This window comes from Akebia trifoliata, chromosome 10 (genome assembly GCF_017979445.1).
Source record: "Akebia trifoliata isolate Shusen 1 chromosome 10, ASM1797944v1, whole genome shotgun sequence".
NCBI classification, from domain to species: domain Eukaryota; kingdom Viridiplantae; phylum Streptophyta; class Magnoliopsida; order Ranunculales; family Lardizabalaceae; genus Akebia; species Akebia trifoliata.
The window spans coordinates 6,400,857-6,420,309 of record NC_141384.1 but is presented as its reverse complement, the minus strand read 5'-3'; the positions used below and the strand labels follow the sequence as shown (position 1 = coordinate 6,420,309).

Genomic DNA, 19,453 nt, shown 5'->3' with positions numbered 1-19,453 from the left:
ATGAATTTTTGGTTAGCATACTCAGCTTTTGGATGATGCCATGGGCTCAAGTTCGACATATGGATTACGGGGGATTGATTAAACTAGTCATAAAATGATTCTTGTGGAAATGCAGGTATCGATATGAATTGAATATGACAACTTAGGAAGTGTAGAAACGACTCATGTAAGGGTAGTTTGGGTATGTAGAAGATACTAATGGCTTTTTTTGTAATTAGTTATCTTGAATATATAAGAGTGAAATAGAGAGAATCTCTCAACTCTTTTTTTCCCAAAAGTTCTCTTCTCGAAACCCTAACTTTAGAGATAAAATCTACTTGGTATCAGAGCAGTAGATCCATAGGACGTGTGTCAAGCAAATCTAGAGACAAGGAGAGCAACTCATTTTTGCATCCCGTGACATCAGCAGTCGTACATGTTGACGTCGTCTGACGTACTATCGATGCTCCGAGCTCAACTGTGAATGTGTTTTTGAAGAGATCCTGATTTTAGGGAATTATTGGCTCAAGTTTCATGTGATTTGGATTAGTTTTGAGTAAGAAAGCACATTACGAGTCTTCACAAAGAGGCCTTTGAAGGATAAGTTGACATGGACTGCCATCATATTCATGACGTACCTTGTATAATGCAATATTTTGTTGTTCTAATGTGTTGTATGGAATCCCTTGCTTGTATTTTCTGGTTTGTATTGCTTACCCAAATGATGGAAAAAAGATTGTAAAAAAAGGATTCTTGGAGATATTTTTTGGGAAAAGTTTTTTTCTCAAAAAATATTCCTACAAACCAAACACAGCCTTTGTATAAAAACAAGACTGGAGCTTGGATTATGTTCTTTTTGCATGAATGTGTCCTTGCCGATGGGTATTAGGTTTTGAAGCATTGATTTTGCAGCTAATGGCTGCCCTCTACTAGTGCATTACATACATTCTCTACAACCTTTCCACATATTTTTTTTGTTCATAAAATTCACTGGCCTGGTGCATTTATTCACATTTGTGGTGAGCTCATCCATGATTGTCATCTTATATTTTTGCTTTGCATTCAATGCTTATGCTAACAATTCTAGTATGTGCTTATAATTGCAGCCAAACTCTGAAGTTCATATTCACTGGAAAGGTGCTGCTGAAATAGTTCTAGCCTCGTGTACTAGCTATCTTGATGTGGATGGTAACACCAAACTAATGACTGAAGATCAGGTAAGCATCCACCAGCTTTTTAACTGCAAACTATGTTTTAGTGGTTGATGTTTGGTTGTTGTAATAGCATAATTTCTGATATTTTCAAAACTATGTTATATTTTCAATTGTTTTATTCGGAATTTAATATTCACATATAAGAATCTCCTAATTATCTTGAGAAACTAAAATTTGAAATTTCTTACAAATCATTCGTAAAATATTTTGGGCTTATTTCTAGGAGAGTTGAAAATTTTTGAATCGTAAAATTTTGGAAACATATGTAGGAAATCTTATATGTTTTGAATTTCTCTTATTTATTCAGACTTTTCAATCTTAATTTGAAAATGAGATATATTAATTTAAATCCCTCGATATTTTGCTTTCGAAAATTTCAACCAAATACTGATATTTCCTACTGATTGCAGTTAATGTATTTCAAAAAAGCCATTGGAGATATGGCTGAAGGAAGCCTGCGCTGTGTTGCTATTGCTTTCCGATCATTTGACGTAGAGAAAGTTCCAAAAGATGAAGAGCAACTGGCAGAATGGAATTTACCCGATGACAACCTAATTTTGTTGGCTATTGTGGGGATAAAGGTATTTGCCACGTACCGTTGATTGATATAAAAATAAATAGGCACATACACATATGAAGATATATTTTTGTATAAGTTATCCATCTTGCTTGGCCTTGGACTTTTTTCTGTTTTCTTTTTTTTTTTTTTTTTTTTTGGGGGGGGGGGTGTATTAGAACTGATCTAACTAGTTGATGAGTATTCTAAGAAAGTTTGCTAAGCTGATGATAAATTATGACATGCTACTACGAAATTATTGATTTAAGTACTCTTATATAATTATCTGCCAGAGAGCAACTCAATTTCAGAAGTTCTTACAGTAGATCTACTTTTACTTGAGTGCTGCATGGTATGGTAATGCTCTTACATGTGTCCTTCCATCTGATCATATTGAATTAGCAAACTAGTAGTTCAAAATTACTTGAAGCCATTTGTGCCATGTAGATGCCAGGTTGTATGTAGCAGTTAAAGGTATGTAAGTGAAATGAGTTAGGATCAAAAAGAACATAGGAATTTTGTTGAGTTGGTGCCATCACTGTATTGGGTTGTTTCCTGGGATGGTGCAAATTATGAGGTGCAAACTGTCATGGGTTCGAATCATTTTGTGCTTTTTCCAAGATGGACCTTCAAACTTTTTAAAGCTAAAACTATCCAGTTCTCTTGAATTCATTTAACCATGATACGTGATTTGTGAATTGAGCTAAAAAAATTCATTTGGGAATACAAATATTTTAGTTTGCAAAATCTAGAGTATTTCAGTTTTGGTCACAGACTTCTTTTCTATCTACCTCCATATAATTCGTATTCACTTTGATAATCTTGTTCTTCCATTCCATTTTATATGGTAGTTTCTATGTTGCTGCGTCCTCATCATCACTGATGCATAGTGCATACTCCTACGTGCAATTTTAATAGATAGCCAACCGTGGAGTGAGGTTGAAAAAGGATTTTACTTCAACTAGATTTGATGATTTTCCATACACTGTAAAAAAAAATCCTCTTTCAGGGATTTTCTATCATTGCCCTACTGTTAGGCTTGTACATTAAGGGTTAGTCCCTCATAGTTCCAAATCAATATACATGTTGCTTACTTAGCCACACAAAAAAAAAAAAAAACCTCCTATGTACCATTTTTATTTCCTCAATTGATTTCTATTTCAGCCATCCTGAAATGCTTTAGGTGCCTTCAACTTGCACCAGAGTACTCCTTGATGGTACTATTTTTGGTCTTAGTTGGGCATGAACCAATGATCCTAGTTATCTCTCCTTAGTTATATTCTCATGGGCATATTATGTCGGGGTTTGGGACTAAGTCAGCAAGTGGAAAATTTGGTCTGTTGCACGTTGGGAAACTTGGGGCAAATAATCAGGGAAAAATGGAGAAAAAATTGAGCTAAGGTTAGGGTTATATAATTATTCGTACTAAATGGTGTTCTCATATGATATCATCAAACCACATGTTAAGTTTTAACAATAAATCACCAAACCCCATATTGATATCGTTCATACATCCACAAAAAGCCAATTTATGATTCATCAATCGGTCAAAACCGTGGAATTCAATGTTGTACTCATTATCTAACACTTCATCATTAAGATGGTACCATCATTTTTTTGTTAAGGTCATCTTCTCTTACTAATACATCAAGGTCATTTTTTGTTTTGTTTTTCTGATTTAATAATAACGTTCATAAAAATCACGACTTAATTGCGACTTTTTCAACAAGTTGCATATTTTGCTGATGTTTTGTCCAAGCCACATCCATTTCAATGTCCTTTTGTTTATTCAACTAGTTCCATTTAAATTTCTTTTCTTGGTTGATGGCATTTTGTCTGGTGAAGAAAATGCTAATTGCTGTTTGATAATGATGTAGCGGAAGTGTGTGAATCAATAAATTCAAAAGGAATGGAGAGATTGTGTTCAATGGAACACACAAAACCAATTTGAATCAATTGATTCCAGTTTGGAAAAGAAGGAAAAACCAGAAAAATAAATTGAAACAAGAGAAATAGTTAAATTCAAAATTTATTGAATGAATTGTTATCTATTGAATTGAATTGTTGAATTTTGTTTTTGAAGTTTCTTATATAGATATCTTCATCAAAATAACTTAGAAACTTTCTAAAATACTAAAAAGTAACTTTCTAATCTATCTGTAACATAATAACAACTTTCTAAACCTATTATTACTCAACTTGGACACTTAAAAATACTTCTAATTATAGCATAAAAATAAAAACGAATTTAAAAAAAATATAAACCTAAAAACAAATTAAAAACTATACGAAATAGAAACTTCCAAAATTGACTATGACATAGAAATCCTATTAGAATTTAGAAAATAGAAATAAATCCTACTAGAATTAAGAAACCACTTAAGAATCTATCTAGTATTTTAGATGTCCTACATTATATAATGTTTATCCTTCAGTGAATTGATATAGGACATTGACATTGAGCTTGAAAAGTTGATATAGGTACTAAGAAATATTTTTTTATAAAGTTCGTTTGTTTTACTTCTATTTTTTATTATTATTGCTAGCATGCAATATAATTGGAATAATTACAAATGAATTCAAATGCAAAATAGTAATATATGCAAATAAAATATTTGAGTTGAGTTGATTTATAAATAATTTTCTCATATTTAGTATTATACAAATGAAGTTCTTGAAAAAATAATATTCAGTTGCATTTTTGTAATACATATAAAATAGTTATTTATTATAGTCTTTCTACTATTTAAATACAAATTGTTACTAATATTTTTTTTCATTATTGATTGTAATGGATTATAACTTGAAATTAATTTGGTTGTGTGGATTTGAAATTGAGAAATATGCAGTAGTTATCCTATTTTTTTAGTTTTTAATATTAGTTATTTTAAATATTATGTTATATTATTTATTTACGCTTTACATGTTGAGGCTTACTCTAGCGGAACGCCTTGCCTCATGCTTTTACGTCTGAATACTTTGCGCTGAAGTTCTTGGTCAATTTTTTAAGATGGTGAAAATGGTGGACCATTGTGGCAAGAAGACAATTGGTTCTCTTATGTTCCTTTTCCCTCATTGAAAGCACTTCCTTCCCATAATTTCATTTTGTTTCCTATTAAGAATGTAAATTTTTGAAAATTTTCCGTATAAAATGGGTTATTAGCTGAAAAATACTCACCCATAATTTCATTTTGCTGCGGTTTAAGAACGTAACTTTTTGAACATTTTTAGAATGGGTTATTAGCCAAAAAATTCTTTTGTTAATTGTAATTGAGTTTGGAGGGAGCAGATCTGGTCATGCCATACATTAATCCAATTTTTGTTTTGTAATGGAATTTGTTTTTTCACTATTTTTCTCATTTTTGAACTGCTAGTTCTGCTTGATTTCTCCATATTCTTTCAGGTTCTATGTACTATTGTTTCGTGATAAAAGAATAATTTTAACTTCTTATAAAAATCATATTTATACATATAATAATAATACATCTAGAATCCATACTTCATTGCTTAATTTAATAATTTTATTGTGCTCTGCTTCACTCAAGGGTGCGCCTCAGTTGCCAGGAAGCCTTTGCGCCTTTCGCCCCCATAACTAGACTGATTATAATTTATATGTGCATATTATGCTAACATGGACATTGGACATATGTTTTTTAATGATTGTTATATTCCTACTGGATTAGTATGCTTTAGTTGGAGATTTTGCCCCTACTTTGGATACCTTAAGTTGATGCAGATAAGAAGTCTATACAAACTGAGTTCAACATGCAAAACAATATCTGTTTGTTCATATGAGCTGTGACTTGTTCGAGGAAAAAATTTACCTTCAAGGAAGTTTTATAACTTCATTTATTACAGCTTTTAAACATAATGTTGTTCTGCTGTTTGCGTACGTATTCTATTTAAGGAGAGGCCTTTGATGTTTCTGAAGTTTTTTCTGTGTTATGGCTATCTTTTACATGTTTCTTAGAAAACCTTCTCAGCATTATTTTGCTATTAGTTGTTAATGAACTTCAAGATACTTCTTTATTGATTGAGTTGCTTTTCTGCTTTACTTACTGCATTTGCTTAGGAGACTTTACCTTCTTTATTTTTGATAGGTAGGAGACTTTAATTTTACCACCCTTTGGTCTTTACTTCAGTAATTGATTTTGTCTTTTATTGTAAGCTGATACAATAAACAACTGTTTTGACTATCAAATGCTATTTGAATAATTTTTATCATTAACTTTTCTTGCTCAAATTTTTTTTTTCCCTTTTTAAATTGGTTTGTGTAGGATCCTTGCCGGCCAGGTGTCAAAGAGGCTGTACAATTATGCACAGATGCTGGTGTTAAGGTAATGCTTTAAATCCGACTGACAATAGCTACATTTACCCTGGAAAATTTGTGACTCTGAATTATCATATGATTTGCTTCAGACTTCTGATATTAATTGTTCATAGTTGTATAGAAATCACCTAATATGATGTAATATACCTATCTCATGCATTTCTAAATTCTTTATTTCGTTGGATCTTTATTATGTTTGTTGCTTGGTTTCTTCTAGATATTTGACCATTTCATAATTGTAGAACACAGTCATTTCAATTGTTTCCGAAGAGGGGTCGGTCTTCTATGGTATTGGTTTTGGCACGCACTTTGCATTGTCAATGGAAACATGTTAGTTTGTGTTTATAGGAAGTTATTGAATTAGTTATTTTGGATAACTTTTTTTTTTTCCCCTTTCCTATTGTGTATTATTTTGAGTTTTAACTAGTGAAATTGTTTTACCACTTGGAATGAAGAGAAAAGGAGAATATAAAATCAGTTTGGCATAGAATGGCCCATGTTGAATGAATACTGAAGGGGTACATTTGGTTATGGAGTAGGAGTTAGTTACCTTCAATAGTTCTCTCTTAGTTCAAGGGGGTTATTGAGAAGTTGATTGGAGTTTAGCAAGATGCTTTTTCAAGGGGAGGCAAGTCTTGGATGGTATGTTGATATCAAGCAGTTGTATGTAATCTAGAATCTAAGATAGGAACAAGGGTTATGTGCAAAATTGATCAGCAAAGGTGTATGATCTTGTAGAATGGAATTTCTTAGACTATGTTATAAGAAGGATGTTTTTTTTCCCTTTAAATGATGAAGATGGATATCAAAATTTATTTCAACATCAACTTTCACAATCTTTATCCATGATTCATGCGAATACTATTGGTTTGTAGTGCAATATTAAATTTCGACATATTTCCACAAAATATAGCGAGATGTTTTCATTTCCACAAGGTCTGACAGAAAATTTAACCACAGATTTTTTCTCCTGTATATTTCAATGGAAACCTCAATTTATTTCGTGAAACATTTCGAAGGATAGTGAACTTCGACTGAAATGTTCTTTTATAAAAAAGGTATTCTAAATATACAGATATAATTTTTAAATAGAACAAAAAAATATTGCTTGTTAAAAGGACTTATAAATTACACATAATATTAGTATTCACTAATAAAAATGTTGCACATAATATTTATTCATTAGTGTAAATGAATTATGATTTGTTAGGTATCACTGTCTTATTTTGATGTATTCGAAGCATGCTAGTATGTTCTTATAAGATTGTGCACACTCCATGCTTCAATTAGTCTGGAAGTGTTGGTAATTTATTCATATACATTTAAAATAAAAATAGCGCATGAATGTTGTACTTAATGTTTTCTTCAAACCATGAGGTTTCCCACAAGGCTATGTCTCAATGTGAGGCATACGCCTTTTGGCCGAGGCACCTGCCTTGTTAATTTTCTATATTTTAAATTATATATTAATTGCATTCTTGTTTTCTTTATCACTCTTCTTTTTTTTCTTATTCTTTTCTTTATTATTTGTATTCTCTACTTTGTTGCTGCTGGCATACAACATGATTAGAGATTTTGAAATAAATTTGAATATAAACTAGTAATATATACTAGGTAAATTGTTGAATTGAATTGAAAATGAACTAGTAATATATATAATTATATTATGCCAATGAAGTATATAAACTAGGCACAAGTTATTGTGTCTTAACTCCCCGATTACCTTCCAAAAAAAAGTTATTGAAAAAATAGTATAGTTATATTTTGCCATAAATAAATAGTAGTTATCTATTGTAGGAACTTTCTATTATTTAATACTTGGAATTCAGTTATGTGGATTTGAAACTTGAAATTCGAAAATATTTGGTAGCTACATTATTCTTTTATATTTTTATATTTATTATTTAGATATGTTATATTATATTTGTATAAAGTCCATGCATGTTACGCATTATGCTTCGAGAATTCTCAACGTCTTTCCTCACGTCTGAAAACATTGATTACAAGAATTCTCAACCTTTTGTATGATTCTATTGGCCCTAATCAGTGTTGTCAAATGTGATCGCATATGCCATTTTCAAACTATTTTTCGCATATACAAAAGTATGCTATCTACACAATATGCGATGGCATACTTTTTGGACACAGATTTTCTTCGTTTTTTTAGTGTAAACTCATTTTTCTCTTCTAAATATCCCACGTCTGCCCCCATACTCCTTTTGCAACATCTCTTTTACCTTCTAATCTCTTTCTTACCCTCACAAAGCCTCCAACTATGAAATCTCATTACGTTTTCTAATACATTCTCACATAATTATAAATATTCTCTAATCTCTACTTTATACTATTACTCTCAAAGTTCAAGTATCAACTTAAGTCACTCTCTCACTCAAGACTCAAAAAAACAAAAAAAAAAAAGAAAAAAAAAAAGAAAAGAAAAGTACTCAACATTTTCTGCATGTTTTTTTTTTTTTTTTTGTTTCTTGCGGGGTATGCCACTGCTTATGCGATTTGCGAAATGGCATATGCGAACAACATGTCCTGGTCGCACATGGTGGATATGCTATTTAACAACATTGCCCCTAATTTGTTTTGGTATAAGTGTGAGTAATGTGGAAGTAGAACTACAACATATGTCCATTGCCAAGGGAATTGGTGCAACAAATTGGTGTAGTGTGGCAGTGTTCCCAAAGTGTGAGCACCTGGGTGATACAACTGCTTCACAAATTTCTTCTGTTGAGTTTCCTAGCACATGGCATATGGTGAACCTTAGGCATATAACATAACAATTCAGTAAGGAACTATTGATTGGACAATTCTCCAGGGCAGAAGCATGAACCATATTTTAGTCCTCTTGTCCTGCATGGAACTGTTGGTGGTCACGGGTGAGTATTCAAACTAAGTAATCTAACTTGAATGATGCAGTCTCCAAAATGATTATTTTGAGAGGGGATGAGCAAATCAGTTAGGTGAGAGAGTATGTTGCCATTCTGAAATGGACAATTCCATTGACATATATATATATATATATATAGGGTCAGGATCCCTTGACTCCTAAGAATGGCTCACTAAAAAAACACATGATCCCAACCCTTTAAACACAAAATCCAATGGTTGAGATTTGTGAGTATCTTGATAACACAAATCTCGGAGATACTTATCCGGAGGATGAATCTCAACCATTGGATTTTTTGTTTAAAGGGTTGGGATCATGTGTATTTTTCATGAGTCATTCTTAGGAGTCAATGGATCCCAACCCTTATATAAGTATATATATATATATAGGGCTTTGTTGACTTGAAAAAAAATTTAACGATCCCATCCGCTTAAGTGCGAAATTCGAAGTTCGGGACTTAACATATCCGCTAAATCATTGAGACAAAGTCACGATTTGGGAAAATTCAGAAAGGGAAAAATTTGACAAAAGTCGGGAAAATTCATTAAAAAGAAAAATATACTGTTAATTATGGATAATATAAAAATTTACATTTGATATATTAATCATTATATTAAACACAATTTCACAATTTCATATTAATATAATATATAAATGTATTTTTCAAAGCTATGTGAATAACTCAGATTAAATCGACGATTGAAAGAATCATGAATTGATCACGACTTCAAAAAATTGGAGTATTTTTTTTCATTGTGCGCCTAACCTAGAGACAGAGGGAGAGTGGGTTTTTTAATAAAATTTAAATAATCTATTGAGATGAAGGAATGTGAAATCTAGTGCGCCTAACCTAGAGAGGGAGTGTGGGTTTTTTAATAAAATTTAAATAATCTATTGAGATGAAGGAATGTGAAATCTAGTGTCGTGATAATGGACAGGTTGATGGTAGGTTTTTGTCGATGCAATGCTTCCTCAACAATCATTCAAATATTTTATGCTTTTTATGAGATTATATCCATGCTAATATGATTCATTGACTAAACTTCTGTTACTTTTTGTAACAATATGGATTGTTTGTGATGAAGTTGCTTCATCATGTAGGCCGTATCCCAGGTATTAGGGCCGGCAACGTAAGCCCTTTACTGCCGTTCATCTCAATCCAGAGCTGTATCTTTTATCTAGGAACACATGTATACTTTTGTGATTCAATTTATCTACTGCAAAATGAGAAGTTTCCCATTTCTTATTAATAGGTACGCATGGTCACTGGAGACAATCTTCAGACAGCCAAAGCAATAGCTTTGGAATGCGGGATACTTGGATCGATTGTTGATGCTACTGAGCCGAATCTCATTGAAGGAAAAGTTTTCCGCAACATGTCCCCTACAGAAAGAGAAGAAGTTGCTGGGAAAATATCGGTATGTTCCGCATAGTCATGGTGTTTATATTGACCAATGTTTTGAATATTGTATTATAAGGTATATATAATCATATATTGAGAGATACAATGTGATTGTGGAGATTTTGACTGTGGGAAGAAGTCTATATTCTCTCTAGTAGTTGGCATTTCTTTTCCTTTCCATTTGATGAATATCCTGTATTATAAGATTTCACTGAAACAAAAACGAAACCAGGATAATGAGGATGTTGATAAGACCGTCCTGGAAAGATTGAGGCTCCCATAGTTGGAAAACTTAAGCATTATTGAACAAACCAAAACTACATACCCCTACATTTTGTCTGCAATTACATATGTGACACTATTTGATAGGGGTGCACATTGGATTGGGTAAATCCGAGAACCAAACCAATCCGAAGTATCTATATATATATATTTAAAAATAAAACCCTTTCTAAGTTTCGTTCTTCTATTCTTTATTTCTCTCTTCTTCAAGTTTGAAGAAAACTTCGTCATTGTTCGTCTCCCTTACCTCATTGGAAAACGAAGAGGTAACCCATCTCTCTCTCTCTCAACTGTGTTAGTATATTACGAAGAGGTAACTAATCAAAATCTTCAACTTCATCTTCTTTGTTTTTTTCTAACAAAAACTCAAAAAATGTACACAAATCTCTTTCTCAACTCTCAAATGGATCTACTCATTTATGGAAAAACACAAATCTCTCACTCTCAACTGTGTTGATTCCTTGTTTTTTTACGAGAACCTTTATGCTGTGTTTGTTAGATGAAATATACTAAACAAACCTAGACTTGGATTCGTTAATCTACCATTTATGAATTAGTTTACTAATCCATCCAAAATACCAATTTTAAAATTGTAATTTTTTTTCGTCTTATTGAGCTTCCTTTAATTTTCAATTTATACAGATTTCAGTCAAAATTTAATCATAAAATCATTTTCATTTTAAAAATAGGCATTATTTATGATCTGATCCAAATGATTCCTCTTTTGAAAGAAAAAACACTAGTTTTTCTATTTTGAAAGTATGAGAACCGAAAACTGATCCGAACTAAGGTTGGTTTGGATTGGTTCGGTTCTATAGGGTAATTGGATTGGTTCGGTTCCAATTTTGCCAAAATCCGAACCAATCCGAACCATGTGCACCCCTACTATTTGATGCCCCTTCCTGGAGTTCTCCGGGCCAATGCATATTGTTAAAAAAAAGTCAACAGATTGGTTGCTTAGAGACACTTTTAATGTTGTGTTTTGGGTTGTGAGATCTTGATAAGTTGAAAGCTGGTTTCGACAACCTTTGTTGGCTGTCAGTTTGTGGACTGTCCTTAAAAGAACCCCAGAGATGGGTACCTTAAACTTATTCTATACTTCTGTACCTGCATCCTTGTATTTCCTGCATATAAATATAGTGAAAAGGTTGCATGGACCAAGGGACCATGTAGAGCATGGACTGACCCATCGGTCCAAATGACAACTCAGCCTCTTGTTTGTGGTCTAGATTGGGCTTGAAAAAAGAAGTCCCACCAAACAAAGCAATTTTTTTTGGTGTCAAATCTTGAGTTTAAAAATTGACAGTCATTGAATTCCTAGATTTAAAATTTAAATCCAACGGTGAAAAAATCTCTTTTTTTTTTTTTTTTGAGATTTCATAGAATTTTATGCTCTACGTACATGTGGTACCTGATGGTGTATTTGGGCATCACATTGACATGTGGTCCATATATATATATATATATATATATATATGGGTCCTGTTCAGCACCAAACATTTTAGCCAACCATTTTTGTCCTAAATGGGTTGATCTCCTCACCAAAAATCAGCCCTTTCCAAAACTTGAAGCCCCATGTTTACAAGTTGAAAAATCGTGGACTGTCCATTTTTCGTAAATCATTTTTGATGGGGTTCGAAGTTTTGGAATGGGCTGATTTTTGGTGATGATGATCTCCTCACTGTAGAGATCATCCTCACCAAAAATCAGCCCATTCCAAAACTTCTAACCCATGTTTTGAAAAATGTTTTGCCAAAATGTTTGGTGCTGAACATTTCCCTATATATATACATATATATATATATATATATATATATTTTTTTTTCCTAGTCTTCATGGGTTTGGTATTGGTATATCAGGCTTCTTCCTAAAAACCAGTAGCCTAGAAGCATATACTGCCGTGTAAGTGGCTTCAGATTGAAATAAATAATTAATTGTTAACTTTAATCTATAGGTCATGGGAAGGTCTTCTCCTAATGACAAACTTCTACTTGTGAAAGCCCTGAAGAAGAAAGGCCATGTTGTTGCTGTGACTGGAGATGGAACTAATGATGCACCTGCACTAAATGAGGTATGCAATTTCTATAGCCATTTTATAAATACACAAGGACAGAAGATAGAAGCCAGATATTCTTGAGATACACTTAGCAAGGCACATGTGTGAAGAGTTTGGAGCCCACCGTATGATTGGTTTCTCATGTCATTTTCTATGCAAAACCAATCTTATTAAGAGCTTGACATATGTTTAGTACCAATCTTATTTAGAGTTTGATATATGTTTAATTGCATTCTTTTATCTGGTTTGAAAAATTGTGGGAGTAAAAAAGTCTAAATTAGAAGGTTAAGATCTTTCATAGGCTGGGCTTAGGAAAATCTCCAATGGGATTCATTGAGTGGTAGATTGAAACCTCATGCCAAGTGTGCAACACAACGGATATGGTTATCCCTGTCTAGTTATTCCCCTTCTTTAGTTTGGCTACAGTGAAGTGTTTTACTAATGTTGCAATTCTGTACATAGTCGCACTTGTTATTCTTTCATTTTGGATTTTAGGCGGATATAGGTCTTGCCATGGGCATCGCAGGAACTGAAGTAGCAAAGGAAAGCTCAGACATCATCATCTTGGACGATAATTTTGCTTCAGTCGTAAAGGTTAGTCTAAAAATTGTAACATGTATGATGTATGTACTGATAATAATATTAAAAAATCATAAAAACCCTAGCCAAAATGATGCATTCACCACTAGTTATTTTCCTATGTTATTCTTCAAAAATAGAAAAATATAATAATGTGTGAATGTAAGTACTTTATAGTCTCTGCATATGTTTTTCTTATTAAGGTGCACGTTGTTAACTTGACAATTTTATTCTCGTCAAGTATTATATATTTGTTTTTAGCTATTGGTCTCTTAGATAAATATTGTTATTGTTTAATGGAGCGCTATTGATCTTCATTTATACATTCCATACCATTGTTGATTGTTGTTTGATGATTTATGGATTTGTTAATCACTTTCTATAGTTTAGATCAAATTTCTTCAATATTTCCATCATTTCTATTTAAATTATATTAATTTTCACACATGTTGAAATTATTCATATAAAATATTTTTATTACCAGGCTGGCCAAAATAGACATCGGAACCAAAATTTAATACCCTGGGCTTGATCCCATACCCAATTGGTTGATATATCCTGCATAAAATGTTTGGATCTTAGCTTACCCTTAAAAAGAATCAAGGGTGTGCTTCCACTCATCCTCTTTTTGAAATGAAGATCCCACCTCAATAAATTCAAGAAAGGGCATTTCCTTTTTTACTCAAGTAAAAGATAGTGGGCTGCCTATGAAATATATAGAGCTCTGTGACTCAAACTCAAATCGATAAGGATGAAGAAAGTAGTTTCTCATCTCATTGTTCTTGTCTTTAAGTTCATATTATCCAGTGCCAGCCGGAAAGCCACCCAACCACTTTAGTCAAGGAAGACATTCAATAAAAACCCCAAAGGTATGTTTACTCATCGAGTCATTCTTTCCTCAATCAATGCAGCTCATATTAGATTGACCCTTGCATTCTCTCTTAGAGACTCTATCATCAAAGAAATGGACGATGTAATTGAGCTCATAGCCGCCCACTCGCTCATATGACCGGCAGGTCAGAATCAGCCCTTCTTTTTTTTTGAGTACGGAATGACTGTCATTCCTTATCCCAGTCTGAATTGGGTCAAGTGAGGTGATCCATTTAGTTCTTCACCTAGTCCGTCTTAGCAGTCATGCTGTAATCACTCAATAGCGGCTAGGGCAAGCGAAGATTGTATTAATTAGTTCCCCGGACATATGTCATTCCCTGATAGAACGGTCTTCTTGCTATTGGTTTCCGGTCCACACGAGCCTTCCTCAAACGGTGGAATAGACCGCTCATGTAACAAAGATCGTTGGTGGACCTTTGTTTTGAGTTAGCGATATCCATCCTCCTCTTTCAAGCATGAGTAAGACTTCCACCACTTGGGAGTGTCATCCATGGCCGTATAAATCAATCTTTGTTATGCTCTTCCTCTGCCATTCCTCATTATGCTTCCTCAATTTCTATATGATTGGAATCCATAGGCTCAATATAGCTGCCTTAATTGGATTTTTCCTTTTGAAGGTGCCTAGCGCTAGCAATTGAAGTGAAACTCCCATTTATAGTCTTTTTAGTTCTTATGTGAGCCTATAATTCTTTTGTGCTAGGAAGTGTATACCTGCTATAATGGGGAAATCTATGGCCAAGCCTAATGGAGCATAACAATGCCCAAACTGTTGGTTGGTACATGTTGATGTGTCTATCTTGTAAGATCTCAGGGGTCACGTTTGATCCGATTGGATGATCGAAGCTCTATTTGTTGTATCCTTTTTCTTATTTAAGTCAACACACAGGTTGTGAAGCCTGTTGATGGTTCTAGTTTTCCATACCTGAGGGATTAATTTTTTCTGATCAGATAATTGTGACAACTTGAGCCATATCTTACTATGGACAGGTGGAACACTTTAACAAGCAACTCCAAAACAAGCTTACACCTTGGTTATGATTATTAAACCTTCCTGGATTATTTGATCCCATAAGAGGTCTCCTCATTTAGTCATATGTGCCATGTACATGGGCTTGTTTATCTGAGAAGCATAGTGAGGGACCTTACACATGTATTGTAACATGGCCTTCTCCGTGTTTGGAATCAAATTGCAGTTGCCTCTTTGACCAGAAGACGGGGGTCATTGAGGCATAGTGGGGGTAAGGGTGATTGGAAATATCGATGTTTCCTTGCATCATGTGTTTCACCTGGTTTAGAAGCAAACTATGGTTGCATCTTTGTCCAGAAGCAAGCGAGGATGGCTTCCTTCGTTTTTTTCTTGGTCTAATAGGCTAAAATTTTCATTTAGAAACTAAAATTGATGTATGTTAAATGAGGGTCTGTTCGTTAAATCTAAAAGGTATATGAGTGTTTTTGTTATTCTAGGTTAATACGGCCTTGCTTACGATTACCTGGTTATTCCTTTTCTTATATTATTTCGACTTTCTGTTGGCTAGGTTGTCCGCTGGGGTCGGTCTGTCTATGCAAATATCCAGAAGTTTATCCAGTTTCAGCTCACAGTTAATGTTGCAGCTCTTATAATTAACGTTGTGGCTGCGGTTTCCACCGGCAGTGTTCCTTTAAATGCAGTGCAGGTTGGTTTTTTGTTCTGTTTTTCTTCCCGAGGTTTATGGATATCTTTTTTTCTTCCCCTCATTTTTTTCCGCTTTTTATGCAGCTTCTCTGGGTTAATCTCATCATGGATACCCTTGGAGCACTTGCATTGGCCACAGAACCACCAACAGATCATCTTATGCTCAGAACTCCGGTTGGTCGAAGGTTAGAATTCTTAGATTTGGAGGTTGCAATATATGTATATTAATTCATGCGGTTGTGTTTAGATGCATAGTGGCAAGGTTCGGGTATAATTCAGCAAGGGGGAAATTTTGAAAATTTCTGGAAAATAGAAAATATATTTTATGGAGAATAAAAAATCTATGTTTCAAACTTTCATTTATTACTTGAATATAAAATAATATTAAAAAAATTTACAAGATTTCATATTATAAAGTTGTATTTTTTATAATAAACATAATTGTAAACAAAATTTCATAATTGACATAAAATAAAAATCTATTTGAAAAAGCTTTGAGAATAAATAGGTAATAAATTGGTGTTTGAAAGAATCAGGTATTAATCGCAACTTTTTCAAAGAATTGCCAATTTTTGTCACGATGCATGTTGTATTCCACATGAGTGACCTTGAACGTGTCCCTATTGTATTCAAGGAAGCAGTGATATGTTGGGAACTTACTTTTGTGCTTATTAGTGGATTTTAAAAATTCTATTCTTGTAACATCAAAAACATATATTATTTGAAGGACTTCCAGGAATATGAAAGATTTATGTGTCCCTATACCTTCCGAATTCATGATCGGATTGTGATCGTCCCTGACTTTTGTATCACGAAGTACTTAGTAGTCCTGTAATATTTTTGTTTTTTTTTTTCCTTTTCTTTATTCTCTAATTTGTGATTGTTTCCCATAGAAAAACATTAGTAGTTTCAGGATTATGAAAATTACCTTATAAATAGCTCTATAATACTAGTTGATGACATCTTGTCTTCATCAGGGAACCACTCATTACAAATATCATGTGGAGGAACCTACTTGTGCAGGTCAGTATTTGTTAATTGTCCAAAAAACTATTCTCGAATTACAACTTCTAGCAAAAAAATCATCTGCATTTATGTTATTGTCAATTGTTGGGTGATTGCAGGCCCTTTATCAAGTTACCGTCCTTCTTGTCCTCAACTTCCGTGGTACGAGTATTATGCATTTAAAGAATAAAGGTCCCGACTATGCTGACAAAGTGAAGAATACCTTCATATTCAACACTTTCGTCCTGTGCCAAGTAAGTCTTTTCCACTAGCAGGACAAATGATTTTTATAAAAAAAAAGCGAATAAAAAAATTAAATGAAAAAGTCTTTAATTGCAAAGCCATTGTGTTAACTAATAATACACCAAAATAGATTGCACAGCAGGGAGGTAATGCCGCGGGATGCAAGACCTGCTTTTGGGCCCTACTCCTCTTGTCATTTTCTATTTCTATAATCTTTCTTCATCTAATTAGTCATTTTCCCACTCTTCTTAAAGTAGAACAGACCTAGAATCGACAAAACATAGGTTATTCTACATCAACTTTGGTATCAAAGTAAAACCTAAAACCTATCAAACCCTGTCACACTTTTCTTGGTCAAGACTGCACAGGGTTATATCAGTTCATAGCTGTTATCAATTCTTTCTCAACTAAAAGCACAGAAATGCCAACCAACTATAGATCAAAAAAGAAACGAGAAAAAAAAAAATTAACCAATTTTTGTGTGTGCAGATATTCAACGAGTTCAATGCCCGAAAGCCAGATGAATTTAATGTCTTTCGTGGAGTCACTAAAAACCGCCTCTTTATTGGTATAGTGGTAGTCACACTCGTAATTCAGGTACGAAGAAATTTAAGTTGATTATCGTTGTTATATTAGAAGCCATTTCTTGTGTGAACTTACAAGTCTGTACCTTGCTTTCTACAGATCCTTATCATCGAATTTTTAGGGAAATTTACCAAGACGGTGAAACTAAATTTGAAGTTTTGGCTTGCTTCCTTTGCCATTGCTATCTTGAGGTTGGCTTTGTTTACTAATAATTTTTGTATAAAAGTTACTTCTGCATTTCAGGTCGAACCTTCCTGTGTTCTATTTGTGACTAAGCTGTTTGATTTTCTTGCTTTCTTTAGTTGGCCTCTCGCTGTTCTAGGGAAACTCATACCCGTCCCTGAAAGACCTTTTAGTGAGTTCTTCGTGAAGTGTCTTTGTTGCAAATGTTGGAGGTTTACTGGTGAGTACCCTCTTAACTCCCATACTCCAAGAATGGTATTGGACTTGTATTCCTTAATGCATGGGGGACTCGATAAGTGATGGATTAACACTTTCACATCTTTCAGGCACACGTAACCAGAGTAGCAGAAATTCAGCCTAGCAAGATCAGCTATGAATATTGGTGTGTTTTCTTTGGTCTTCTGCTGGTGTTTTGTCGATGGTGATAATCCCGAAAACCGGTTATCTTTTATGTAGTTTAGATGCTCCAGTCTATTTTGAGCTGGGCTTATAAGATGGTCTTACTATGGGGGGTAGCCAACAACAAATCTTTCTAACAAGGATAGGTGAAATATAAATATGTGTGACAGTGTGAGTGAGTTTTTATTTCATTTTGTAACTATTATGATTGAGAAATTTGCATTGAAGTGGTTGCTGTCCTAGATGTTGGGGTTGGCAAAAAGGAATCATGTTTCCATGGTTCCACATTATAGCCAATCTGTACTCAATACAATTCTAGTTCAAGGCGGTGGGGTCTATTTACATCTCTATAATTACCCTTGTGGGGGCACTCTGGGGATTTTCTGTGAACCATGGTATTAAATCTCGTTGAAGACCGAAATGACTCGCCTGAGTCATCTTGGCCTCGTTAAGCAACAGGAATGGGAGGGATATACATGGTGTCTTAGCCTTCGCACCATCTCATTTCTTGGACTATATTTTTGAAAACCATGACCGAGTCAACAGTGATTTTGATTAAAATAATTATTTTTTTTAAAATTTAAATATTGATTATATAAATAAATAAAGGTTTGGGATCAGTTGACTCATGAAAAAAAAACACATGATCCCAACCCTTTAAACAAAAAATCCAATGGTTGAGACTTATGAGTATTTTGTTAACACAAATCTTGGAGATATTTATTCTGAGGTTAAATCCCAATCATTGAATCTTACATTTAAAGTGTTGGGATTGGGGTCGTGTGTTTTTTCCATGAGTCATTCTTAGGAGTCGAGGCATCCTGACCCATAAATAAAACATGATTTTATGATTAAACATCTTTTAATCTCACTTATTTAGAACTGAGGTGAAAGGTTTATCTTGTCATTTGAGACGAGTTGACTCGTAGGAGACAAAACTCTCGTCAATGGATGAGAGACGACTAAATGACTTCTGAAACCAGGGTAAGAGTTAGTCTGTTATAGTGATAGAAGGGAGAGTACTATTGGTCAAAATTCATATTGAAAATGTATATTAAATCATAAAAGCACACATATTTGAAATGATCTACTTGTAAAATTTTCAACTTTTACAATTCATTTTACTGTCAGGTAAAAAAAAATTTCAACTGCAAAAGATCACAGTTTCGAGAAATCTTTAC

At 33.5% G+C, this 19,453-nt stretch overlaps 1 protein-coding gene across 6 annotated transcripts in view; it reads left to right on the top strand.

Moving 5' to 3' along the window:
- LOC147392987 (calcium-transporting ATPase 10, plasma membrane-type-like) overlaps nt 1-18,625 on the top strand; it is a 53,821-nt gene extending 35,196 nt beyond the window's left edge. For all 6 annotated transcript variants that reach the window (XM_086455944.1, XM_086455943.1, XM_086455945.1 and 3 more), the window contains exons 22-35: nt 1,086-1,196; nt 1,604-1,774; nt 6,027-6,086; nt 10,229-10,393; nt 12,614-12,730; nt 13,211-13,309; nt 15,721-15,858; nt 15,942-16,042; nt 16,835-16,880; nt 16,982-17,116; nt 17,595-17,702; nt 17,790-17,881; nt 17,993-18,093; nt 18,200-18,625. In XM_086455944.1, the coding sequence (XP_086312070.1) occupies nt 1,086-1,196; nt 1,604-1,774; nt 6,027-6,086; nt 10,229-10,393; nt 12,614-12,730; nt 13,211-13,309; nt 15,721-15,858; nt 15,942-16,042; nt 16,835-16,880; nt 16,982-17,116; nt 17,595-17,702; nt 17,790-17,881; nt 17,993-18,093; nt 18,200-18,234 (1,479 nt within the window). In that variant the 3' untranslated portion in view covers nt 18,235-18,625. The remainder of the gene's footprint in view (nt 1-1,085; nt 1,197-1,603; nt 1,775-6,026; nt 6,087-10,228; nt 10,394-12,613; nt 12,731-13,210; nt 13,310-15,720; nt 15,859-15,941; nt 16,043-16,834; nt 16,881-16,981; nt 17,117-17,594; nt 17,703-17,789; nt 17,882-17,992; nt 18,094-18,199) is intronic.
- Nucleotides 18,626-19,453: the final 828 nt, after the last annotated feature.